The sequence below is a fragment of the Talpa occidentalis genome, unplaced genomic scaffold (assembly GCF_014898055.3).
Source record: "Talpa occidentalis isolate TD23 unplaced genomic scaffold, MPIMG_talOcc4v2.1 talOcc4.14, whole genome shotgun sequence".
Taxonomy (NCBI): domain Eukaryota; kingdom Metazoa; phylum Chordata; class Mammalia; order Eulipotyphla; family Talpidae; genus Talpa; species Talpa occidentalis.
The window spans coordinates 44,678,690-44,706,264 of NW_023601433.1; the positions used below are offsets into that span (position 1 = coordinate 44,678,690).

The window sequence follows — 27,575 nt, forward strand, 5'->3', positions numbered from 1 at the left end:
GAAAGGATTTCCCAGAAGAAAAGGCTTTTTCTGCTACTGGCCTGACATTGTAGAAGGAATGACTCTCCCTAGAGCCCTCTCTCCTTCTGGTTTGGTCCTAGAAATAATTCCAATCTGAGTTACATGTGCTCCTGACCTTATGGTGGACGGGGTTCTTAAAAGTTGTAGATAAAGATATTTTTCTCAACTGAGTTGCATTTTAAAAGTAGAAGGGAGTTTTTAAACCATTTCTGGCTTTCTCTACAAACAAGCATTTGTAACTGGGATTCTATAGATGAGGATCACTTTATGTTGTGTGTAAGTCTTCTGTTACTTATTCCTTATGTAAGATTATATTCTCATGTTTTGGGTTTTCATAAAACAAAATCTGCCTTGATATAGTCTAGAGACCATCAATCTTATTTTCCTTAAAAAGTTCAATATAAAGAAATAACAATGCTATGTATTCTGGACACAAGAAAAAAACAAAAGCAGTGAGTTCCTCTTTAACTTGCCAGGGGAAAGTTGCCTCACCTGCATAGTCCTTTAACCTTCTGTCTTTCTTGGTCCTTCTTTGTCTGTAAATGGCCATCATCTGAGCATCATTGTTGACCCTAAGGTGAAATTAAGTCTCCCATTTTAGGTGCTATAAGCTTACTCTGGCAGGACTGGGCCAGCAGACACCTCATTTCATTTACCAGGGACAGCCTGTAGTTAGGGATTTCCCTTCAGCTGCCCATTTAGGTGCCTGCGCTTACTGGGGACATGGTGGTGGTTGGCATGGTGGACAAGAGCGGGGCTCAGCTCTGTATTCTTTCCAGATGCCAGTCTCCCCTGCTGCTGGAGCACCAAGGCTCAGGCCCTTTGGAATGTGAAGGAACCAGGGAGCGTGAGGACACCATGGAAGGAAGCAGGCACCCAGGTAATAAGCAATTCCACTGGTAGCATCCATTGCCCATCATGCCCCTCCAGCTCCCTCTCTTCTCCCATCTCTCTGGTTCATTTGGTGAGTTGTACGACATGCTGAAGGGGTTGGCCGTGTCTCCATGTCATAGGGGATGTGGCTGCGGTTGGTTGAGGGTGAGCTGTGTGCCGCCTGTGGTCAAGGAGCATTGCCTTATGGTAGTTGCTCTGTTTACTCTTTGGATGTCTCCATCGGCAAGGCCAGAAAGTCATAGAACCACCACCCTGTATATTTTCAGCAAACCATTTGTCAGGCTCTTTTGTTTCTTTTCTCTTTTGTTAACACCAGAAATTAAATATTTATCTCTCTTTCTGTGACAGAAACCAAATGGCATGGCCCACCTTCCAAAGTCCTGAGTTCCTATAAAGAAAGAGCCTTACAGAAAGATGGAAGTTGCAAAGATTCCCCCAATAAGCTTTCTCATGTAAGTCCTTTGTTCATACACTAATCACTTGGTTACCCATGCTGATGGAGCTCAGCACATGCTGTTCCAGCGTGTTTACTAAGGACTCTTGATGGGTTGTCTGTTTACCTCGCAGATCTCTTGAAGGTGAGAGTAGATGATTCATAGGTAGACAGATAGATTGGTAGACAGGTAGATAGAAAGTTAAGGTTTTCTTCTTTTCCTTGCTGACTTTTAAAGACTCCCAAAGAAAGGTCACACAGTCAATTACTCATAAAACCAAGATTATATCTTTGACCTTTTGATCCTTGATATCTAGCATAATAGCTACTGAATTGTGTTTGCCTTTTTAATCTGTTAACTACTTATCCACTTGGGGGTAAATACAGAAGCAGGAACTGTGATTTGGTGCCGCAGTGGGGAGGCCCTAGCTGACCACTTAGTGTGCAGTCCCATGATTCACGAACATCAGCAGCAGCTCACTGACAGGTGCGGTGTGCCCGGCATCCGGAGCATCATTCTCAGTCATTTTCAGTCATCTGCTTGTATGATGTTGTCTCCTCTTTACCAGAGCCCGAAAGGGTGAGCCTTATAGGTAGTGACTCGGTGAAACAAAACATTCTGTTAAATGCGAAAACATGAATTATTGGCTGTTGCCAGACAGCCAACATTTTAACATAGCTTGTTTGAAATTTTGCAGTTAAGAAATTGTATGAGGTCCCAACTTCAGATGTTTCTTTCTCCTTGTGTATCTTTGGCGAGTTTTATAACTGTTAATGAGCACACGTGACATTATTCCCCTTCGAAGTGTCAAGACCTTGTCTTGAGTCAGCCTTACTGTAGCCATTTAATTCCATCTTTACAGATCTCTCACTGTAAAGGCAGGCAGGGGTGGCAGTAGACTTGGGAATATCGATGTATGAAAGAAGGTCAAGGGGATTTGCTTAAGGATCTAATAGGATGGAAGTAAAAAGAAAAGGCCAAATCATTTAAAAATAGATCAGGGCACGACTCATTCTCATGACTCCACAGCCCTTTGCTGATGCTTCAGATCTTATTAATTTTCTCAGGCTGCAGTGAGGGGCCATGTCTGTGAGTACATCAGTGAGATGGGGACATTTTTCTGGCTTCTTTGCTTTTTGTCCTCCAGGGTCCCCAGAGCTCTAACACTCTTTCAGACTTGTTTACTCTAAAGAGAGCCACATCTCATTAGTGCTGGGGGTGTACTCTAACTTGGGGCTCTTGGAGAGATTGCTCATGTTTACATTGTGCTTTGTGACTGCAGTGTGCTTCTGCATCTATTATCTCATTGGATCCACACGTTAATCATGTGAGCTCAGTATTGTGAGGCCAGAGAGGGACTCAGTGACTGGCCAACATTACATCACTGTGATTCAAACCTGGGTCTTCTGCCCCAAACTCAGGTCTGGCAGTGTAATTTGACACAGAAGCATTTCCTCATAAAAGACTACTCTTACCCTTTTATTAATTTTCCATGTGCTTTCCCAGTTTATCGAACCTCTCTTGATTATTTTCTGGTTAATGACACCCTGCAATACTTTGGGCCTCATGTACAAATAATCCAACAAAAGGTTGAAAAGATACCCCTTTAATTTAAGATGAATTGGGGGCATTATGAACCAGAGATTTTTACATAAAGCCAGGCTATTTTTTAAAAGTAGATTCTGTCTTTACCTAGCATTGAAAAGTGAATAAGAAGAGTCCAGGTGAGATCATCTGACTTTGTAAGTCTAGTGAGTGCATCTAGCTAGCTTTGTGAGCCTGGGTCAGAATAGCCATCTTCATAAAAGAGCAAAGTATGGGATTTTCTTGAAGCCTCTTCATTTCTCTTCTCAAGATTGGAGATAAAAGTTGCTCCAGTCACTCCAGCAGCAATACGCTGTCCAGCAATACCTCCAGCAACAGCGATGACAAGCACTTTGGATCTGGGGACCTGATGGACCCGGAATTGCTGGGGCTGACCTACATCAAAGGGGCCTCCACTGACAGCGGCATCGACACGACCCCCTGCATGCCCACCGCAGTCCTGGGACCCGTGCATCTGACAGGCAGCAGGTCCATGATCCACAGTCGTGCGGAACAGTGGGCTGACTCTGCAGACATCGCAGGGCCCGATGACGAGCAGGCGAAGATGTACACGGTGCACGGCTATGCACCTGCCATCTCTGCCAGCAACACTGCTGACGGCAGCCTGGGTGACCTCAGTGAAATCTCTTCTCATTCCAGGTAAGTGTCTCCCTGACCTGCTCATCAGCACCTGCTTATCCCACCTGGGCATCCAGGGTGCCAGTGCCTGCTGGGGTGGGTGCCGGGGCCTGAAATAGGAGCAGCCTGTGGATGCATCAGGTTTGCTGAACTCTGACTTCCAGTGAAGTGCATGTTTAGGACTCTAATTGTAAAGTGACCACATGAAGAAGTCAATTCATTTGTAATTTTACTTTCCTTTCTCTTTAAATTGGAAAGAAAACTAGAGATAATTCATTCTTCTAGTCAGGCCATTTGTCTCACTCTCCCAAATCAGCCTGTTGTCCCTGAATTTTTAGAAGTGGTAGGAAGCTGGACAGTGCTCACATCATCCATCACAGGCAGCAGGGATCGGGGGTGGCTTCTGCATGGTCCGAGTGTGGCTTCCTGACATGGAGATGTGACTATTTTTTTTTTGTTGTTTGTTTGTTTGTTTTTGAGATCCCTTTCCAGGAAGGAGAGACCTAGGGACATCTGTATGGCAATGAATGGGTGTTCAGCTGGTCAAAGATGAGCTAAATTTAAAGAAAACTGTATTCTAAGTATAGATGTTTAATATCTACTCCTGTCTTGAATGTCTGTACAGTGGTTTTAAAAATTCTAACTTATGATTCCTTGCCTTCAGATATTAGAGAAAGAAATACTTCTGTTCTGGCTGTGGACAGAAGTTTACTTCTGCACACCAGCTGTCACTCTCATTTTTCTTCGAGTATCCAGTGCTTTCCCTAATTCAGTTCCAAGTTAACTGATTTTCTTTCAGAACTCACCTAAATGTTGGAGGACCGAGTCAGATGTACAAATTATGGGACTATTCTTCAGAAATCTAGGGCTTATGTGGTGGGTGCATTGTTCTATATGATGGTGCTTCAGTTGGGAGGGTCACGAAGATCGACCCTCTGTGCTGCCAAGCGCCCCCTCCCCTCAAGGCCAAGGCCTCTCCTGCCCTTTCTCACATGACTACTGCTAAGAGATAGGGACCACACCGAGTCTCAGTTTACATCCACCAGGGGCAAAAATGGACAAACTGGTATTAATTCAACAGGCAGAAACCAAAGCAGAGTGGCTGTGATCACGTACTCAAAGCAGACACGGAAATCATCTCAGCGTCTACTTTTTTTTTAAATTTTTTATTTGTTTATTTATACAAGCACTGGGTACAGTCACAAGCGTGGGAGGGTGAGAGAATTCACCAGAGCCAGAGCGGGGAGCAGAGCAGGCAGAAGGACCGAAGTACCCTGCTGAGGGGAGCAGCGGGCGGCAGGAGAGGTCTGCGCGCCATGTGGGACCCTCCTCTGGTGGCCAGGGAGCAGCCGGGGATCGAACCGGTGCTGCATCTGCAACCCAGTGCTCAACCACTGTGCCACTGGGGAGGCCCTCAGCGTCTACTCTTGATCAAGGCAAAAGCTTTATCAATGGCATCATTATTGTTACATGATATCACATGATATGTTTATGCTTGTATGAAACATTTTATTTTTTTCTATTTTTATTTTTTTAAAGATGTATTTATGCATACAAGAATGAGGTACAGGCCAGAGTTGTGGGAGGTGAGAGGATTCACCACAGACAGTGGGGAACAGAACAGGCCGTTTGGCTGAAATACACTCCTGAGGGGAGCAGAGGGCGAGTCAGGAGAAGTCTGTTGTGCCATGTGGGTAGCTCCCTGGCTGGGCATCGAACTTGTGCTGCAGTGGCTTCGGATAGCTTCCTAGGTTGTGTCTTAACCCCTTGCACCACTAGGGAGGCACTGTATGAAACATTTTAGACTTCTAAGGCACAGAGGAGTATTGGTATAAAACATGCACACACATGCATACACACTCAGTTCTGCTTTATGCTTTTCTTTTTTAAAAAAAAAAAGATTTATTTATTTCGGAGTACAGGCCAGATGTGCAGGAGGGTGAGAGGATTCACCAGAGACAGAGTGGGGAGCAGAACAGACAGACTGACAAAATACACTGCTGACGGGAGCAGCGGGCAAGACAGGAGAGGTCTGCCGTGCCATGTGGGTATCTCTGCAGCTGGCAGGGATTGAACCCGCACTGCAGAGGCTGCGGACAGCTTCACAGAGCTGGGCTCAACCTCCTGCACCACCGGGGAGGCCCTGCTTTATGCTTTTCTTTCCCCACCACTAATATCTTCCTCTACATCTTATTGTTTGTGTCATTCAGGGGTATTTATGATACAGGTTAAAGAAAACACATTCACTGATAGTATTTAGACTCCTGTAGACAAAAGATTCAGAACAGTTAAGGTTGTGCTTGGCCCAGCAGCTCAAATGATCTCTTCCAAAGCCAGTCCTCCACATCCTTAGGCTCCACATGATAGCCCCCCAAAATCTCCAGTCCCCTTTTGCTTGCAAACAGCTTTGTCACCTGTGCTTTCACTCCTGTGTCCACAGGAAGAAGTGTGGTTCTTCTCTGATTTCTGTGGAACTCTTCCCAGTACCCCTTTATATCTTCTTGGCTTTAATCATGGTTGTTAGGAGGTACATTTGCTTACAAGAGACAGGGCCTTGCGCTGGAATGAGGGGGTCAGTCGATTCTACCAAACCATGCAGCTGTAGAAAGAATAGTGAAGAGAGCCACTTCCCAAGAAGAAAACCAGGGTGTTGTTTTCCCCAGGAGAAGGGAAAGCATCTGCCAGAAAGTAAATCCTAAGTGTCCACACACTGTCTTCTGCCACTGGGGCAGCAGGAGGGTAGGTGATAGAGGTTACTTTCAGAGTAATTATTCCTGCTACTTTTTACTTTCAATTGCTTCTTGATATTCACCCTTAGCTGAAATCTTCTGTGCTTATTCTCTTTAGTAATTTCACTTAACATATGTTTAGTCACGAATAACTTTAAATAATTTCCAAATTTTATCAATGACTTTGGTTACCTGAATTATACCTATCTTCGTTTCAGAGACAGTTGAAAATTGACCACACTAGAAAAGACATGTTGAGATTTTATAACCTTCTAATGTCTTGGAAGCTTAGAAGATTTGTAAAACAGCTGACTTCTTGATACCTTGGTAGATAAATGTAATTGGGGTCATAAATAAGATTTTGTGTGACTACCAAGGAACATTTCTGTGGAAAGTGCTTTCAGAGCTTCTTCATTTATAAATAAAAGTAGGGATATTAATAGAGATTTGAACTAGATTTCCTTGAATACCTTAACCAGTCATTAATTTAATAGGTTAGACTATCAGAAAATATAGAAAAGTGCTAGATTATATTTCTGATAGATTTTACTTTTTCTCTGCCACTTTAAATTGAATGTGAGCACAGCTGTTGTTGAAATGATATGTGTTGAGTCAGTGGAATCCTTTACCACCTAGCTAGCTGTCTTTTTCTTGCAATTTGTAGTTGATGGTGACTTTGAAGCCACCTTTCAACTTAATATTCTAGGCTTTTGTTCTGTAGGAAGTTGCCATAAATTGAGTTCCCATACTTCTTCTGTAAAGAACAGACATTTGCAGGAGAGCTGGAGAAAATAAGATTTAAAAATTTTTTATCTGGAATTTTAAAATAGCTAAATATTTTAAAAAATAACCATATTAATATGTCATGTTTAAAGTATCCTTGTAACTTCACTCATTAAAGCACAGGGACCAACCTACCAAAGTTTCCTGAGGTTCTGCCAACTCTGAAATGCTAGGGCCTGTGATGAGGAATTCATCAAACCGTGATTTGCACTTCTGTGTCTTTTCAAACTAACATGTGGTCAGCTCAGCTGTATGAGGGTCTAGGGTTGGGACTGGGAATTGCCCAAGGAATAGAAGAGCAGAATAAAATCTTTCAGAGGCTGACATCAGTGCTGAGTGCCCTATCAAGGTCACCCAACCCTCAAGATCTCTGCATCCCATCCCATGGTTCAGTTTCATCTTAGCACTCTCTTCCACCTGAACTGGCTTGTGCAAGCATCTCCTTCTCCCTGCCCCACCCCCAGCAGAATGTAGCAGGTTTCTCTATTTTCTCTCTTCCTTTCCCTGAAGCATCTATGCTAAAAAGGGATTTAACCTGTCTTGTTCATGTTGCATCCACAGCACTTAGTACCTTGAATGTGGTAGGCATTCAAATACTTGTGGAATGAAAGAAGGAACTCTAAGAAAAGTGCTCCATAGATGCTTATCAATGAGTTAATAAGCCAGTGTGTGGGCTGCCTGTGGAAGAATGTGGAATCAACTATTTCCAGATCACATTTTCAAGAACCCAGATCAATGTCTGGCATGTTTTTCATTCTCTAATTCTGACTTTTTACTACCTCCACCCCCAGCACACACAGACAGCCCCAGCACCCATCCATGAATAAAGTAAGTTTGGAATTGTGTATGTGAAACAATTCCAGGGCTGCACTAAGGAGGAAAAAGGAGAACTTAACAAGCCACACCCACAAGTAAGGAAAAACTGAGGAGGGGGTGGGAAGGAAGGGTGAAAGAGGAGTATGTGCAGGAGTCACTTTTTAAGCAGAACAAGTGTGTACTCATCTGTTTTCTTTTGCTGCTCAGTTCTTTTAATTCAACAAAGCCTGAGGCAGGACACTAAGATAAGAGCTCAGAATACAGAGCAGCATTCATACTAGCCGAACCAAGGTTTTGCAGTGAAATAAATCAATTTAAAAAAAAAAAATTCATGTTTTGGACTCTCCCGTAAGTGGCTAATATGATTGACGATCTGTTGCTGATCATTATTCATGTCTTCATACCCTCCTCTTCATACAAATGAATGGAAGTTGGCAGTGAAAGTCTGAAACAAGAATTTGGGTCTAGAAGGAAAGGATTCATGATCAGCTTATTGCTAATGCTCTAGAATGTTTACCAGCTTCAGAGAAAACTTTTACCGTGTTGGTTTTTCTGCTAAATACAAATTTGTGCCAAATTATGAAGCACATTCAATGAATCTGTTCTTAGGGACAACTTTTGAACGTCCAGCTGCTGGAGTGTAAGACATTTTCTATCAAGTCTGAATTAGAAAAATATCTCCAGTGAAACAAATGCAAAAATGCAAGAGTTTTTGTCCTTGTTCTCATTATTCTTTACACATTGGCTAAGATTTTTCAGTTCACTAATTTCAGGGGGAGAACGTGAGTAGCTTATAGCATATTAGCCTTTAGTAGACTTTGAGACTCTGGACTGTAAAACATCTCAGGGATAATCAAAGGTTTAAAAATTCATGATCCCCATGGTAGCCACAGGCAAGGCACAATCCTTCCACGTACTCAAAATGGGGAAACTAAAGCCCATAAGCACTATTGGAGCAATAATTTTAAATTCAGGATGATTATTGGGAGATTAGAATATAGACTTTACATTAAGACCTGATTTCTTGAGTGTGATAATCATATCACTACTCTGTGGGAGAACGTCCTTATTCTTACAAAACACATATCAACATACAGGCATATGATGTTATAAAAGTTGTGATCATTCTCAAATGGTTCAGTGAGGAATACATGTAGAAAGGGAAATAATGCAGATGTACCAGATAATAACAATTAGTGAATATAGATGAAGGGTATAGGGATGTTTTTCTACTATTCATCGACCTTTTTTGTAGAATTGATGTTTTTCAAAATAAGATTTGTGGGGGCCTCCCTGGTGGCGCAAGAGGTTAAGTCTCAGCACTATGAAACTATCTGCAGCCACTGCAGCACAAGTTCAAAACACATGGTGCAGCAGACCTCTCCTGTCTCACCCACTGCTCCCCTCAGCAGTGTATTTCAGTAGATCTGCCTGTACTGTTACCCTCTGTCTCTGGTGAATCCTCTCAGCCCCACACCTCTGACCTGTACCCCAGCTCTTGTATGCATAAATAAATAAATCTTTTTTAAAAAAACAAGATTTTTGGGAAAATATACAGGTCTTCCAAAACCGTTACCTCAATTTGGAGTTTTCATGTTAGGAGTTTATAAACAAGTGCACCCCAATAAATAGAGATCATCAGCTCTTCCTCCCAGTGCTGGTTAGTCCATGTGTTGCTTTGGACACCGGAAGCAGTAAAACAGCTTCCCCTGGAGCCCATAATGTAATGCCGATGTTGAGGGGGCATAGTGTCATATTCAGGAGTACCACACCTCCCAGCAGCCACAAAGTTATTTCACAGGAGTGGATGAGGTGCTCTGTTTGTTTTGTTGTTTAAATTCTCAAATACCACAGGTCTCCACAAATGGGTCAGTTTCTTGTTTCCTTAAACTTTCTCCTTTGTGTGATACCTGGCTTTATATGTATACCATATGTACCAATCAGTGGTACAACCCAAATGCCCAAAAATAGATGACTGGACCATGAAGATGTGGTACATATACACAATGAAATATTACTCAGCAATCAAAAAAGATAAGCACATGCAGTTTGCAGCAACATGGATGGAGCTAGAAGGGATCATGTCAGCGAAATAAGTCAGAAAGAAAAAGAAAAATACTGGATGGTCTCACTCATAGCAGGAATTTAGAAAACCTAAATAAGGGACCAGAAAAAAGACTAATTAATACAAAGTAAAAATCAAAATCAACAAGCAATTATAAACCAGAGACACATGGGGGTGGGGAGAGGAAGGACTAGGGTCAAAATAAGGGGGAGGAGTGCAATTGTATGGGGAATATAACCAAAATAAAAACGCATACATTGTGCAAAAATGAAAAATGATGTAAGAATTATATAAAATAAAATATTAATTAAAAAAAAGAACAACAACAAAAAAATAATTAGATTTCATCACACTTAGGAACGTGCCACCTGGGAACCCTGTGGTAAACTGAATGGCAAATACCTGTGGTATTTGTGGATAATTCTTTCCTATATCACTTTAAAATAATTGGCTGTGTTTATAGAACTTTTACCCTGTGCCTTTGCTGTTCTAGTGGTTCACTAATATTAACTCATATCATCTTCAAAGTAATCCTCTGAGGTAGATCCTGTTATCTATCCACTCATTGATGAGAAAACTGAGGTTCAGAAACTCACCCAGGATTGCCAAGACCTGGCACTGGGACTTAAATGCTCTGGCACCAGATCCCTGCAACTGTGCTTGAGTGTCAGGCACCTAAAAATGAAGCTCTCCTACTTCTCCAAATTCTGACATTAGAACTGTTCCTCAGGATTGTCCAGTCCATGAAGTAAATCCTGATCTCATTTTTTAAATTTTTAAAAATAATTTATTTATATATTTTTTACATCATTGTTCCTGATCTCATTTTTAAGAATATTATTCAGGGCCTCCCTGGTGAAGTAAGGATTAATTCTCATAGCTATCACCAGTAGGGCCTGAGTTTGGATCCCCCGGGTCAGCAGACCTCTCCTGTCTTGCCCACTGCTCCCCTGCTCTGACTGACGAATCCTCTTACCCCCCACACCTCTGGCCTACAACCCAGTTTTTCTATGCAAAAATAAATAAAGAAATCTTTTTTTAAAAAAGAGAAACAACAATTTATCATGCTGAATTTAGAAAGACCTCTAGGTTTTCATATTTCTAGGGTAGGCATAGATCTTAACCAGTAGCTTTTAAAATTGTTGTTTTTAGGGTTTCCATCTTTTAAATATCAACTTGCTGATCACATGATAATTGAGCATGCAGTGGTACAAAACCCCAGATATGACAAGATCTCTCTGTGTCCCATACTTCACTGCCCCCCCTTGTCTCTGTAAGGGAACCACTCACCTAGCTTTCATGATCATTATTCCCTCACTTGTCTTTATAGTTTTACTATTGACACATTTCTTAGCTACATATTGTGCATTTTCACCTGATGATAAACCATATTTAAAAATGGATTCATGCTCATTATATTCTTCTTGACCTACTTCTTTTTTTAACATTATGTCTTTGCCCTTCACCCACACTATTGTCCTTGGCCTCAGTCATCCATTCTTAGAGTACTTTCTTTATTCCTTTGTGCTATGCATCGACCCTCCATGCTGCTACTGAGGGTTCAGGTGGCCACTAAGGAGCAGGTAGATCGGTTCCTGTCGACACTGTTACCTGTTCCAAGTGCACCTGTGCAGGGCTTTATCTAGTCTGTGCCCTTCGGAGGGGATTGCTGGATCATACCCTATGCAGGCGCACACCTGTACAAGTCATGTCCACACTGCTTTCCCAACTGTTTTACACACTTTTCATTCCTAGCAACAATGGGTGGGTGGGTTCTCCATCATTCCAGGCTCTGGCTAACATGGGGCATTTCTTATCAAACGTTCCCATTTTTGTCAGTGTATTATGTTGGGATATTCTGTTATGGTTTGCATTGGCAGCTTTTGGTTGCGGCTGAGCTTCAGCACCTTCTCTTATGTTTACTTACCATTTGATTTTTCTCTTTTGACACATCACTGTAAGTATGCTTCCATTTTTCTATTAGATACCTGCTGCTCTTTACATCTTCCTGGCAGTAGATCTTTAGCCTGTGGGGCAAGGTGCAGGGCACAAAGTCAGCTCTCGCTGCCTTACCCTGCCTCGTTTGCTCACAGAGAAGGACAGGAGTAAAGCCTTATGGCTCTGAATTTGGCAGTGTGCCAGCACTGCTAAAAATCAGTTTATATTGTCACTTTTGCCTGTTTTTCCTCCTCAGTGGTTCACACCATTCAGGAAGCCCTTCGGCTCACTGTTCCAAAAATAGTGGCTCTCTGGATTCTTCCAAAGTCTACATCGTGTCACACAGCAGCAGTCATCAGGTCCCTGGGTCTGTGTCCAAGCCCTACCACAGACAAGGGGCAGTGAACAAGTATGTCATCGGCTGGAAGAAATCAGAAGGCAGCCCACCGCCCGAGGAGCCTGAAGTGACGGAGTGCCAGGGGTAAGGTGCTGCCTGACTTCTCCAGGAAACATGACACACTTGAGGGTTCACTAAGCAAATGTATTTTTCTGCCAGCAGCAATATATTTTCAAAAAGAGAATAATGTAAAGCATCTTTGTGTAAGTCTCTTTCCTTGGTTTGTGCATATAAAATTTGAAGAAATCTCTGTTCATTGTTCTTATATTCAAAAAAGCTGGCTGCAAGAGAAAAGCCATGATTATGTGCTATTGATGGTGTGAGTATAGAGTCTGTAAATAAGTAGGTTCAAGGACAGTTTCAATTCCCAAAGAGTCCGTGTGTGTGTGTGTGTGTGTGTGTGTGTGTGTGTTTCTGGAAGTTGCTGTGTTAAGTGACATAAAAGACATAATTTTAACATGACTTTGATTTCCCCTTGAGCTGTTAGGTTTTGTGGAGGAAGGTAGTGGGGGATATTCTATCTCTATTTGAAAAAGAGAAAAGAAAAAATACTGATAACCCATTTTATAATATGTATGAAGGCTTTTTGATAGCTCTCTGAAGAGACAAGTAAAGAAATCACATTTCAAGAAAGCAAGGCTAGTCAGGCCAGTTAGCTGTTGGTTGACTTTTTTTTAAAGATCAACCTTAAAAAGGATCCATGTGCATTACATTATGAGGTCATTGTCTTTTGCCAATTGTTGATGTATTGATAGCTCCATCAGGGGTGGGGGGGTGCAGGAGTGGGGAATGTTTTAACACACTGATTTGCTGACACTGACTCTCAGTGAGAGGCAGCAGAGCCCTCCTTCCCCCTTATAACCTGAGGCTGTTGCTGAGATTCGAACCCCAGCCTCCCAGGTCTGTTCCTGGTGTGTGGTGTTCACCCCACCAGGTACAGCAGGCCTCACCCAGCTAAGTCAAGTGTTTCCAAAACAAGAAAACCCTCTTTCACAGGAAGTAGTGAATCCATGACAGCCATTGCCCAGGAATGCACCAGCTACATGGGAAGTTTTGTCAAGACAGTATTTTACTGAATCACTGGAAGATGTGCTTGAGAAACACCAGCTGAAGATAGTGTGTTTTACCATTGAGATTTAGAGAATATTCGTGTTTCATTGCACACAAAATATAAAATAAGTTGTGCCCTCCAGAAGCCTCATAGAACTCTGAAATTACCAGTGACTTCTTTAAAATCATATTGTAGAACCTTCATTGATTTAAGTTATTGTTGTTAATAATACGACCTCATGTTTTAAAATGCAGCTAATGAGAGCTGCTCATTCCTTGAGTAAGTAACCCTTGAGTGTGTGCTGTGGTTTGCATTATTCAGGAAATCCTTTGGTTTACTGTTCCCAAAATAGTAAGTTGCTAGACACATCCATCAGGAGTGGTCAATAATATGTTGTGTTTACCCATGTAAAAAATTATATGGGGCATTAGAGATAGCAAGCTAATTAAGTCCCAAGCCCCGTTTTCAGGAGTTCCTTGTCTGTGCTAGGAGAAAAAGTGTAGGAATGACTAATTACAGTATCACAGAAGCGGCTCATAGATGTGCTATTTCATATATTACATCAGTGATAAGAGAACAATGCTAGTATTTACTTGCATATTGCCTAATTTGTCCTGCAATCTTTTTCTGTAGTCTCTGTTTAAAGTGATTTTCTTATCTAACTGGTTGCCAAGTCAGGGACTCAAGTTCTGTTGGAGACTCCTCCTGACATCACATTGTCATCCCCACATCTTAAAGACCCCTCCCTCCTCACACTTTGCTCTAGATCTGTGGCCTCAGCCATCATCTCAGTCTCAGCCTGTACAGCTGTGCTGCACCCCCTGCCCACACTCCACCCCTCCTCCACCCACATATCAAATGGTACCCCAGATGGGTTTCTTTCTTCTAATATTTAGAGGTTACTAATATTTAGAGGTTATTTGCTTTTCTATTTATAATCTTTCTAAACTAGTATCTTCAGGGTAACAGCTTAGCATAGCATATTTCTGATTTTTCCTATACGTACTTCCAAGCCTTAACTCCTGCACTTACTGGTAGCTCTGTCCTTACTGCCCCAGATGAGTAGTTTTGTCTCAGACCTCTGTGCTCATTCATGCAATTCCTTCGGCCTAAATTCCTTTTGTAAGTGTCCATGGCCAGCATCATTTATAGCTGGACCTTTCTCTGCACCCTCTAGCCCAGCATTTTCTACAGTGTGAAGCCCCACTTGTTTTTCCTGCCCCTACACACACACATTCTCTCTCTCTCTCTCTCTCTCTCTCTCTCTCTCTCTCACACACACACACACACACACACACACACACACACACACACCCCTGACCTGGGAGCTCTGGTGCTCAGGCAGAGGATCACCCACTGTAATCCTCTTGACTGGTACAGAGTATATCCTCAGCATACTTCCTGACATGTCCATTGACAGTTTTAATAAAATTACTAATTTAGCAGAAAAGGCCAGAAATTTTTATTCAGTCATATTCAGTCATAAAGGGAAAGTAGAAGATCACAATTTAATAATATTATAGGTACTGTCTTTTTTTCCAGTTCACGCTTGATGGGACCTGTGGGTTTTGTCCCCTACATATTTTTCAAAGCACATAGGGCTGAGGCTCTGAGTACCTACCCATCCCAAATCTCAAAGTCAAAAGTTGGCAACAACAAATGCTGGCAAGGATGTGGAATGGGAACATACCGCTGTTGGGAATGCAGAAAGGTCCAGCCACTATGGAAAGTCACATGGGGGAATACTTAAAAATGGGCCTACCATATGATCCAGCAATTCCACTCCTGGAGATACACCTAAAGGACTCAAAAACATTAATTCAAAGGAAGAAGTGCACCCCTATTGATTATTGCAGCACTATTTACAATAGCTAAGATTGTGGAAACAATGCAAATGCCCAAAACAGGCAACTGGATCAAGAAGATGTGGTATATAAACACTATGGAATAGTACTCAGCAGTCAAAAAAGATAAATTCATGTCATTTGCAGCAACATGGATGGAGCTAGAAGGACTATGCTTAGTGAAATAAGTCAAAAGCAAAAATAAAAATATTGGTTGGTCTCACTTATAGGGGGAATATAAGGAAATTGAACAAAGGATCAAGCAAAAGCCAAAAATTGCAGGCAAACCATAAATCTGAGTCTTACAGCAGGGGATGGGGAGGGAAATGAGTCCAAAAAAACCTTTTAGGTACACTCTCCTTAAAACCTGCATGTTTTCCCAATGTAGTTTTTATATCCCAGAAGCCCACCATCTGTCCTGCACACCAGCCACATCTTTAGTCTCATTTTAAAAGTTTTCCAAAACGGGGCCTCCCCCATGGTGCAGCAGGTTGAGTGCTGTGCTGTGAAGCTGTCCGCAGCCTCTGTAGTGTGGGTTCGATTCCCAGCCAGCCAGGGAGAAACCCACATGGTGAGCAGACCTCTCCTGTCTTGCCCGCTGCTCCCCTCAGCAGTGTTTTCAGTCCATCCGCCTGTTCTGCTCCCCGCTCGGTCTCTGGTGGATTCTCTCACCCTCCTGTGCCTCTCACCCTCCTGTGCCTCTGACCACAGTTCTTGCATAAATAAATAAATCTTTAAAAAAAAATTTTTTTTCCAAAACTGCTTTTCCAGCCACTGTCTGTTCACCTTGTCAGCATTTGTGGTGCTTCAAGAACTAAAAAGTGCAGGGAACCTGACGTACCTTTTGAACACAGCAAAAGCCAGAGTGATCTCCAGATAAATCATGCTTAATTTTGTGTATGTCTCTGTGATTATCTTATTCTGATAATCTCCCTATGAGCTGTCACTGAGACAAAGATAGCCTTTCTTGCAAAATAACTCATCACAGTGACATACGACCATAACACCCAGGTCACCTGCGGTTGCCCTCTGCCCTGGGCTGGGTCCAGAGTGCTGTGTAGCAGGTGATGGGGGTAGGGGACACTACTCCCTCCAGGGACAGTGCAGTCACCCATCACTCAGCATCTTCAGGAATGTTCGATTGCTCAGATTGCAGAAGAAACCTTTTAAAAACGACTTCCCAGATTTCTCCCTGGAAAAGTGCTGAAAACAGTAATTCAGCTAGACAGTCTTTTGTTGTCCATAAATACATTTTTATATACCTATAATTAAGGGAGACAGCTGCTTTGTTTATCTAAACAACCTCGCAAAATTGCTGATAATAAAACATGCTTGGCACAGGCCTGCATTGATTATTCTTACACTTGTGGTTCCCCCGGGTGGCTCCCTCTGTGTTGCCTGGGTGCAACGTGGTCCCCTTGTCCAGACACAAGAGAAAGGCTCCCTGTGATTCTGAGGATCACAAGGGGTATTTCAAAGGACATATGATAATCTCTGATGAATTATTGAAACTGTTTTCTGACACAAATTAGGAAAGAGAAGGCACAGCCTTGCTTTAAAAATTGGCTATATTTTTTGCATCCAGGGCTTTGGGGAGCTTATTTATTTCTGAATTATTCATAAATCTAACTTTGTAGTTGAGTTCGTCCCACAAATGTAAACTGCCACGGGGGTCTGGAGCAAGTGCCGCAAAGTGAACCGGCTAAATAATTAAGAACGGTGTGTGTATATGGTTGTTGAAAATGGTTTTAGGGTTTTAATTTTTAACACTGCAGGCACTTTGCAAATAGGCTGACCTCTCCTTTTAATTTCCCTTCTGGTTTGTGCCAACAGGCTGTATAGTGAGATGGATCTCATGTCCACGGCTGCGCAGCATCAGACAGTGGTGGGAGATGCTGTTTCAGAAACCCAACATGTTCTGTCAAAAGAAGACTTCCTGAAATTGATGCTTCCTGACAGCCCCTTAGTGGAGGAAGGAAGAAGGAAGGTTAGTAACTTTTGTGGGGCTTTGAAGTTACCAGAAACACTAAAGAAAATTCTGAAGAGACTCAGGGGTTCCCAGAGGACCCCCACATGCATTTTCTCTTGTGATCCCACGCACCACTGTGTGCGTGGCTGGCCGTGTTCAGTGTCTGTCCCATGAGCCCATGAGAGGAGGGAAGGGCTGCTTTCTAGCATGTGGACAGAGCTCATGTGAGGAGGGCCTGGCCTCAAACCCTACTCCTGGGCCATCGGCTGCATGACTTCCTGTAAGTGACTTAATCTTTTGGCCTAGTGTTCTCTTCTAATAAAAAAAAAGGGAGACAATAATAAGTGTCCTTCAGAATTATAGCAAAGATAAGAAATAACATGGGCAGTGTCTTAACACAGTTTGGGACATAATAGGAGTTTAGAAACGGTAGCTATTAAAATTCATACCACCTGTTTTTTGCTCCAGAACTCTAACTCTGCTCCTTGCTGTCCTTCTTAGATGTAACCCTATTCCAGAAATGAAGGAGAGTTGGATATTATAATTCCAGGGGGGTAAGGGGGGGGTCACAGATAGGATGGCACCCACTGTGCAGTGTGAGACTCTGCAGCCGTCACAAAGAACGCCACTATTAGCCAACCTATGCTTAGTGACACGCCTTTGCTCCCAGGATTAGAGTTCTTATAGTTCTTTCTGTTTCAGTTTCAGTGTTATTGCAGTCTCTTAAACCACTTTGTTATATGTTCACATTGGTGGCAGTGAGGATTGGAAACCAGAGCTCTCCTGTGTAAACCCTTGCTCCCTTTGTCCAAAAGAAAAGAAAAAAACAAATTAGGCATTGCCATATTGACTGTGATCTGGGTAAACAGCAAATCTTGGTGCTTCTGTCTTCCCTATAATAAAACAATACTGCAATTAACCTAATTGTGTTCCTAGAATAATGCTCTAATTAGATACTACCTCAAAGCTGCTTTAATCTAATGTGCCTATAATCATGTTCTGAAGAACCGGCTGGTCGTGTGTGAAAAGGGAATCCCAGAAGAACTCAGTCATAATGAGTTGTGTGGGGTTTTTTTTTTTAACTTGTATCAAATCATGTATATGGTACTGTATAAGTGTGGATGCAGGCTATTGTATTAAAAGTGCAAACATCTTTTCTTTAAATAGGAGTGAACTTCTCTTTGACATGTGTTTTTCCCCTCCTAAGACAAATCACCTTCTTTTCTTAGTGTAAATTTGACTTTGTAGTTTGTACATATCCCAGTTTCCATTCATCAGTTGGATAGACTTGACAGAATGGAAGGAACACATACAATAGAAATATTTTTAGCCTCTTACTGCATTCACAAATGTAAATAGACATTTCTATATTTGTTTGATGTGAACATTCTGGATTTTACTATTGTTTATATCAAAGGAATGTGGTTCAGTGTGCAGAAATAGTTGGAAATTAAGATTTGGCTTAATTTTTCTTGAGTATTTGACTTTCTTGAGTATTTGCTTCTTGACTAAGAATTTTCCTCCCCCTGAGATTTAATACATAATCATTTGTAATGTTTCCTTTAAGTCTGGTTATGATTGATTACAACTCAGTTTTCAACAATTGTAATAGACTTTTGTGAGTGATATTTTTAAGTAGACAGTAAGATTTTACTGAACTGATAACCATTTTCTTGAGCCTATTTGTATGTCCTGGAAAGCCGCAATATTTGAAATTACTTTTATTATTATTTAGATTAGATTTTACCTCACATGCAGTTGATTAGTACAGAAATTGCCTAATATTAAATTGTAGTCATTTCAAATTAAAATCAAGCCAGCTCTATGTGTGGCTTTGATTAAGTGTCACCTGAAATGGCAACCTTATATATTTCCAGGAGTCTCACTGTCACAAGGTTATGGAGGTTCATTTAACATTTCAAAATTAATAAAGCAGTGCATGTCTAATTCATGATAATATTTCACAGAATGTCAAAGGAGGAAAACATTCAAATCCAATAACTGCGCGAAGCCCTGGGTATTTGCCTGCAAGGCCCACAGACCTGGTTGAGCATTCCTAAGTAACCCTTGATGCCAGGCTAGGGAGACCCAGTGGGCTGCAAAGTCACCAGATTTAGTCAAAGAAATTCCATGCTTTTAGCTCTCTACTATCTGTTTCTTGCCTCTCCAACATGTTCTATGTTTACCTCCTAGTTTTCATTCTATGGGAATCTGTCCCCACGGAGGTCGCTGTACCGTACTCTCTCCGATGAGAGCATATGCAGCAATCGGAGGGGCTCATCCTTTGGCAGTTCCCGAAGTTCCATCCTTGACCAAGCGCTGCCCAACGACATTCTGTTCAGCACCACCCCGCCCTACCACAGCACGCTGCCCCCGCGGACCCACCCTGCACCCAGCATGGGGAGCCTAAGAAGTAAGTGCATGGGTGCAGGCACGGACGAGGTCACACCAGTTCGGAAGGTGTGGGTGCATTGACAGGCACTGCCTTGGAACCTCCTCAGTTGTCTGCTACTGGGATTTGGGGTGGGGGCTTGTTTCTTTTTTCTTTTTTTTCCTTTTTTTTTAAGATTTATTTTTATTTTTATACAAGAGCTGGGGTACAGGCCAGAGGTGCGGGAGGATGAGGAGATTCACCAGAGACAGAGCAGGGAGCAGAACAGGCAGACAACAGAAATACACTGCTGAGAGGAGCAGCGGGCGAAGGAGAGGACTGCCACACCATGTGGGATTCTTGCCAGCCAGCGGGGGTTGAACCGGCGTTGCAGTGGCTGTGGACAGCTTCACAGCACAGCACTCAACCCGCTGCATCACTGGGGAGGCCCTGTCTCCACTTTTTAAAAAGATATATATCATTTGTGAGTGGATGTTCTTTTTAAAAAATAATTTTTAAACATAAAAGCTCCAGAGTGAACATTTTTAAAAGTAAGCAGTATTACCAATTTGCAAAAAAACTGAAAAACCCAGTTAAACATTTATCAAGTAAACTAGTGACCTCTATACCACCTCTCAGCTATTTCTATGCATAAAGATAAAAAGTCTAAAACCTCGTTTTATGAAGAGAAAGCTGTGGCACCGGGATGTATTCCTGTGGACGGTGAGCAAGGAGGAAATTTCTAGTCTTCTATGTCTATTTATTCTTGACCCTTAATTCCTGATGTTAGGCATGGGGTGGGCAGGCATCAGGAGACCTTCTGGGAGGCCTGCCTCTCCTGCTAGCAGGCAGTGTGTTCTTGTGCTTGCCATTCACCCTGTGCCCAGTTCACTCCAATTTACTGGCCACAGTTTAACTGGACAATGTCTAGATTATTTTTCTTCACAGTTAAAATCTGTTTTTCCATAGTGTCAATTCCTTATTTCTGTGTTAGTGTTAAGGGTGATATCTTTCTTACTTTGCAGTGGTTAGCTTTGTTTCTTTTATTCATAGTCAATTTCTATTGTACAGGAAGAGTGAAGATTTAATCAGAAATACGTTCATTGTCAGGATTTTTTTTTTAATTTCATCATCAAAAGCATTATCTTTAGAACCAATTTGAACTTCATAATACACATAGACATCCCCAGCTAAATGAAATAAAGTTCTAATAATGTTTCTGATGTTTAACATAATTGAAAATGAACCTTGTCTCATAAAATTCTTAATCTTTTTCTTTAAGTAACTTAATACCCTGCCTGTTACAAAGGGCATTTGCCTAAATTGAGGAAACCTTTAGATTCCTTCTTCATAACCATTTGACAGGTCAGATAAATTCTAGTACCCTATTATTTTCCCCAAATGTTTTTCTCTTTTAAAAGTAGGTAACTTTAATAGTCCCCTAAAAGCTTGTGTAAAACCAATAAAACAATTTTATTGTCAAATGATTTTAATAGCAAATGCTATTTCTTTCATTTAAAATGTTTGAAATGTGATTTTGAAATCTATTCCTATGTGTTAACATACTTCTTACATTCTTCCCTTCATGTGCTTCCATGTGCATCCTTTTTCCTTAACCTCACTTTTTTATTTTTTATTTTATACATTTTTTACATCATTTTTCATTTTTGCACAATGTATGCATTTTCATCTTGGTTATAGTCCCCATACAATTCCCATCCCCCTTGTTTTGATCCTGCTCCCTCCTCTCTGCCCTGTAGTATGTCTCTGGTTTATAGTTGCTTGTTGATTTTTATTTTTACTTTATTATAATTAGGTTTTTTCCTGGTCCCTTATTTAGGTTTTCTAAATTCCTGCTATGAGTGAGACCATCCAGTATTTATGTTTATAGCAGCACTATTTACAATAGATACGCTATGGAAACAACCCAAATGCCCAAAAATAGATGACGGATCAAGAAAATGTGGTACATATATACAATGGAATAATACTCAACAATCAAAAAAGATAAACTCATGCTATTTGAGCAATATGGATGGAGCTAGAAGGGATCATGCTCAGTGAAATAAGCCAAAAAGAAAAATAAAAGTAGCCTCACTTTTTTTAACAAACGCTATTTTTTGAGCAGTTTTAGGTTCATGGCAACATTCAGCAGAAGGTTCAGATTTGCCACCTGTCTCTTACCCAACCGGTGTACAACCCCCTCCACTATTAACGTTCCTCACTGGGCAGGAACATTTCTTAGAATCCATGAACAAACATTGTCAAAACCCTTAGTTTATGTTGGTGTTCACTCTTGGTGTTACATGTTCTACAGGTCTGGACAAATGTATATGATAAGTAGCCATCATTTCAGTATTATATGGAATATTTTCACTTCCCTAAAATTCATCTGTGTTCTGCTTGTTCAGTCCTCTCTACCCTAACCCTTAGTAACCACTGATCTTTCTACTGTTCCCATAGTTTTGTCCCTTCCAGAATGTCATGTACAATATGGAATCATGACGTTGGAATTATATGTAGCCTTTTTATACTGACTTTTTTCACGTAGTCATATTCGTTTAAGGTTCTCCCATGTTCTTTTCATGACTTGATAGCTCATTCCTTTTCAATATTGAATAATATTCCATTGTCTGGTTGTAACATTCATTCATTCATTCTCTTACTCTGAGACCTATATCCTTTTTTCAGTATATTCAGTGATGAAACAGGTGGGAAACACTCTTTATTCCCTAGAATTCTCAGTTGTCTTCAATGTTCAGTTCTCCAGGAAAAAGAGTGAGTGACTCCTGCTCTTTTCCATTCTCTAATGAAACCACCTTCCTTGGCAATGTTACTCCATTAATTTCTGTATTTTACAAACTACTCAGAACTCTAAGTTTGATGGGTAAAATGACAAAATGTAAATGAAAGATTTGGAAATAATTTATATTGATATGTCTTCCTCCCAGTACTTCTAATTCCCACCAGCCCACCCACAGAGAGGTTCAGCATCAAGGATCTAGCTGTCTTTGGAAGACACTACTTCCTGGACCCTCTGACACCCACATTTACCAGTGTGCTCTTTACTTTTGTACCTACCTAAGACAGATTTTCATCACCCCTCACTTTGTGTGGTGTCTACTCTTTCAGCATAGCCTCTATAAGAAGATGTCACTCTAGTCTGAAACTGAGAAACAACTAGAAAGTTGAAATATGAGAGCTAATGCCTAGCAGATGTCCGTGAGTGAGAAAAGAAGAATATTTGAGGTTGCCCAGTTGTTTCTCAGAGACTAAATGTCACATGAAAACTCAGAGTGGAGGTTAGTTCCCTTGAACCTTCTGGTCCTGAATGCTTAGTTAGGTAGAATGAGGAAATACACTCAGAAGACACACAGTTTCTTCTCTTTAGCTTTAAAACTCAAGCATTCCTAGAAAACAACTGATCTTCTGAGAATCTTTTCACTGGTTAGAGACTCATTCGGCTCTCATTTCTGTTTTGGAGTAAGGATAACACAGAACAAGGGTCCCTCAAATCCATCTCTTCACAGTATTGGAAAAGCTCATCTCTGTGCCTTTTCTGTTGTGATGGTGACAGCTACGGGTTTTTTGTACAGATATTTTTAGCTCTGAAAAACTTTGAACCAGCCTCAGAATCTCTCTTCTCTTGAGATCAAGATCATAATCCAACCTTGTGAGACAGATACGTAACCAGCACATCTTGGATGTGATTCATGTCATGATTCATAGATATTTCCTGTGAAGTCACTGAAATGTGCTGTATCATTATGTCTTCAAGTTGGAGGTATAAAAATATGACCTGATCCAGCAATTGAAAATAATTCTGAAATATATCTGCATTGCACATAGGCCCATTGCATTCTTTATTGGTGAGTTCTAGAATAACATTTCTGTAATGGCACAGATAGGAACAAAAATAGGGAATGGCTGTTTATTTCACTGTTGACAAGACAGATAACCAGTGATAGGAAGTGCTCATGTTAGCCTTCTCCTTGAACCAGTTGGTACCTACTTGGATTCAGTGCAGTCCAAGCAATGGTAGGCTCACAAGTCTAAAGAGAATTCCTGATATTTAATGGAATGAGAATCAAAACTCTCCAAGGAATAGTGGGAATCTTCCTGTTAAGAAAGAAGAGTTTCAGCTTATGTGTGTTCCCAAATCCTACAGTTTTGACCTAGGTACCTTGCAAAAGATGCTTGGCAATTTCAAAAAGGGGGGGTGGAGTTTGGGGAATAAATAAATCAGTACTTTCCTTAGAATTTAGTAATCCCACAAGATGCCACAGACTCCCCATGTCAACTCAGTGGTGCATGGCGTAGGTGGTTAGAGCTGTAACCAGCAGAGTAATCTTTGCTACAGTTGGCTTTGCAGAAGGCATCCGTGGGCTGTCAGAGGCAGGGTTTTGAATGATTCAGGATGGCACGTCTTTCTCTTTTTTCAAATGTTCTCATTCTCCCTTGTAATAAACATCCATCGGTTTTTAAAGAGTAATGATGAAACCTCCGATATCTGACCACCAGGAAATGCTGTCAGCAAGGCTCCTCCACATTTATAACACTGAACAAATGATTAAATGGTCACTGCGATTTCAGGTTTGGGGTAAATGAACAGCAAACCACAGGATCAGTATCTTAGGCTGAAGGGCAGAGACACAGGCGGCAGGACCTAGAATTAGCCATCTTTCAGAATCCAGTCACTTCCTTTTCTGAAAGGGCAAAAAGAAGCAGTTTGGGCTCTTGAGATAGCACTAGGTTTTATGATCTAAGTGATGCCTCTGCTTCCCCGTCTGTAAAACTCTGGAAACATTTCCTTGGTGTGCACTAAACATGGGGGAAGGCTAACCCCTTCCCTCACCCTCAGGCCAGCACCAGGAAAATTCAGTTGTTTGTTGACTGAGCTTGTTAAGGGAAGAACTTAAAGCTTATTAGTTATTCTTTCTCTTGGTGCTAATACAGTTTGTGGTGGTACCTGGAACATAGTAGATGCTCAGTTAACATCATCTACGTCCTGGTAGTAGTGATAGTTAATGTCAGTTAAAAGTATTATAAAGGATCAGTAGTGGTTTAGCATCTCAGACAAAAAAAAAATGGTAATTTTTTTCTAAGTATATGATTTTATAGGCAGTGGAAAAAAATTGTGTATTCATCTTGATGACTCAGAGAGGAATTTAGGCAGTTCTTACTTTAAGGTGATTGTCATTGACATTAGGATTTCCTGTTTACTGAAAGATGATGGATTTAGATTGAAATCTGTGCTTTCTGCAAGCTTTCTACCAGAACTGTGCTTTTTGTCCAGCAGCTCCTTCTCCTCTTTCCTGTCTGAGAAGGTACATCATCTGCATGTCACCTCCTCACACAGACTTCCCCAAGCCATCAGATTCCTCCATCACACCACCCTGGGTTATTTTCTTTGAAGACTCATCAGTGCTTATACGTTTTTCTTCATTTATCGTCTCTCCCTGTCAGTAGTCCCGTAGGCTTGGTGAGAGCGTGGGTCTTGTCTGTCATGTCCGCTGTAGGCCCCATCACTTGGCATACAATACTCCTTTAATAAATACATCATAGATGATGGAGTGGATAGTGCTTCAGATAAACTGTAGAGAAAGGAAATGTCTTCTAATCTATTAATCATCTCTGCCAATTCTGTTGTATCAAATAAACAGACAAAAGTCCCATTCACAATTGGGGAAGAAGGGGTGATAGTTTATTATAAAGAAGAAATTTCTCAAACTGAATTCCTTTCTTTTGCTCCTTTTCTTTCTTTTTTTTTAGATATTTATTTTATGCATACAAGAACTGGGGTACAGGCCAGAGGGGTAGGGGGTGAGAGGATTCACCAGAGACAGAGTGGGGAGCAGAACAGGCAGATCTACTGAAATACACTTCTGAGGGGAGCAGCAGGCAAGGACAGGAGAGGTCTGCTGCGCCATGTGGGTAGCTCCCTGGCCGGGGATCAAATTCATGCTGCAGTGACTGCAGATAGCTTCATAGGTTATGTCTTAATTCCTTGTGCCACCAGGGAGGCCCTTGCTCCTTGATTTTTCCATAAAGATTAGAGGGACGCCCTTGGCTTGTCTTTTGTTGTAAAACTAACACCCTGAGGCCTTCCTAGATCCCAGAATCATCAGTGCCACTTCACTTGTGGTCTCTGCTGAGTTGTGCACAGGACAGTAAGCTGTGACCTGCTCTGCTTTGTGGATGGCTGGACCCACACACTCACTGACCCATTCACTCTGGGCAGCTGCTTCCTGGCCACCAAGATTCAAACCTGTGCCTCAACTCAATGCTCAATGACAGATGAGCACATATCAATTACAAATGAACTTCAGGTGCTCAGAAATAGTCAAAGCACTATTTTTTTTAAAAAAAGATTTGTTTATTTATTTATACAAGCACTGGGTACGGTCAGAAGTGTGGGAGGGTGAGAGAATTCACCAGAGCCAGAGCGGAGAGCAGAACAGGCAGAAGAACCAAAGTACACTGCTGAGGGGAGCAGCGGGTGCGGCAGGAGAGGTCTGTGCACCATGTGGGACCCTCGCTGGCAGTCGGGGATCGAACCGGCACTGCAGAGGCTGCGGGCAGTTTTGCAGCCCAGCGCTCAACCGCTGCGCCACTGGGGAGGCCCTCAAAGCACTAATTTTTAACGCAAGTCAAGTCTCCTTGTCAGTACTCCAGTAGGTATTTAGAGGAGGTGACTTTTTGAACACACAGCTGCTAAAGGGACAAAAATAAGATTTGGGGGCATAACCCAGCACCACATCTTTCTAATCAGCCCTATCCACCAAGTAGACTGGTCCTGTCACCGCCATTCCACTGCATTTTGTCCTTCTGTCCTCTCTATTATTTTTTCTCATCCTTTTCAGTAATGATGGGTTGCTGTCAGCACTGGGGGAAAGTAGAGAGCACACACAAGATGCACTAGGTCTGATTTTTAGGTTTGAATATGCCAGAAGCTTTGGTAAAGGATTATTTCTTTATAAAGGCAAAGAAAATCCTCAAGTTGACATTTCTTGGTAAACATGAGTAACAGAGCACGCTTTCTGTAGAAATGTTCACTTACCAGAATAATTCTCCATTCCTTGGTGTCTCCTGTCCAACAAGGGCAGGCAGGGGGTGAGAGGAGTGTCCCTGTGAGCACCCAGTTCTAACCCAGCTGCCCTCAGCACCCTTCTCAGAGCTAAGACATGCTACCCCTATTTCCTGCAGAACCCCACCCCATGAAAATGAGTGCCAAAGCAATTGCCACTTAGTCACATCACTTCTTTATAGTTAGTGCAGAAAACCTGCTTTAAGCAATACGAACAATGTGTTTCAGAGACAAAGAAAGTGACTGACAAGTGATTGATGGTCTCTGTGCTTCTTAGTCTCTGCCTGGGGTTCATCCTGAAACTTTTGGTTCAAGACAGGAACCAAGGAGAGGTCAGCCCTGCCTCTGTTCTGTATGCAGGAGACTCTGCACACTAACTGTTCTTTCTCCATCTCCACACTAACTCTGTCGCTCCCACTGATCCTGCTTACACCTTGGTGAGGACAGAGTACATCACTCACAGAGCAGGATGGTTATTTCAAAGGCAAGTGGAGAAATGCCGTGGACAACTCAGTTACTCGGTTCCTGCCAAAACGGAGGTTGGGAATAAGTTGGTGGATTATTACCACATCCGAACATGGTAGCATTAAAAGCAGAGGGGTCTGGTGGCTTTAGCTGTCAGTGGTCGACTAGCAGCAGCGTGTGGACAGCATGGAAAGGGAGAGACTCTGTTCTCCAGGCCACATTACTCGCGTGCCTGCCCTGGTCCAGATGCCAGCCTTTCACAGGTACCCAGGAGATGGGAACAGAAATTACAGGTGCATTTGGTTAATTACGTCCCCCACTTAATTGCAGGCTCAGACGGCCAGGTGGTCATTATTTTGATTGGTCTAATTAGTCAGATGTGTTCCCAGGCAGCTGCGTGCAATGTCTCGGGCAGGTTCAGAAAAGGCACGTTAGAGAAAGTCCAGTGGAAACCTTTTGAAAATGCGTCCTCAAATGCATAATGAGTT

The 27,575-nt window shown here is 41.9% G+C and overlaps 1 protein-coding gene across 7 annotated transcripts in view; it reads left to right on the forward strand.

The window, feature by feature from the left end:
* The window catches only part of SIPA1L2 (signal induced proliferation associated 1 like 2), a 224,180-nt gene that overhangs the window by 179,236 nt on the left and 17,369 nt on the right, over nucleotides 1-27,575 (forward strand). For all 7 annotated transcript variants that reach the window (XM_037510414.2, XM_037510417.2, XM_054694989.1 and 4 more), the window contains 6 exons: nucleotides 801-901; nucleotides 1,264-1,367; nucleotides 3,205-3,593; nucleotides 12,160-12,384; nucleotides 17,029-17,182; nucleotides 19,358-19,577. In XM_037510414.2, the coding sequence (XP_037366311.1) occupies nucleotides 801-901; nucleotides 1,264-1,367; nucleotides 3,205-3,593; nucleotides 12,160-12,384; nucleotides 17,029-17,182; nucleotides 19,358-19,577 (1,193 nt within the window). The remainder of the gene's footprint in view (nucleotides 1-800; nucleotides 902-1,263; nucleotides 1,368-3,204; nucleotides 3,594-12,159; nucleotides 12,385-17,028; nucleotides 17,183-19,357; nucleotides 19,578-27,575) is intronic.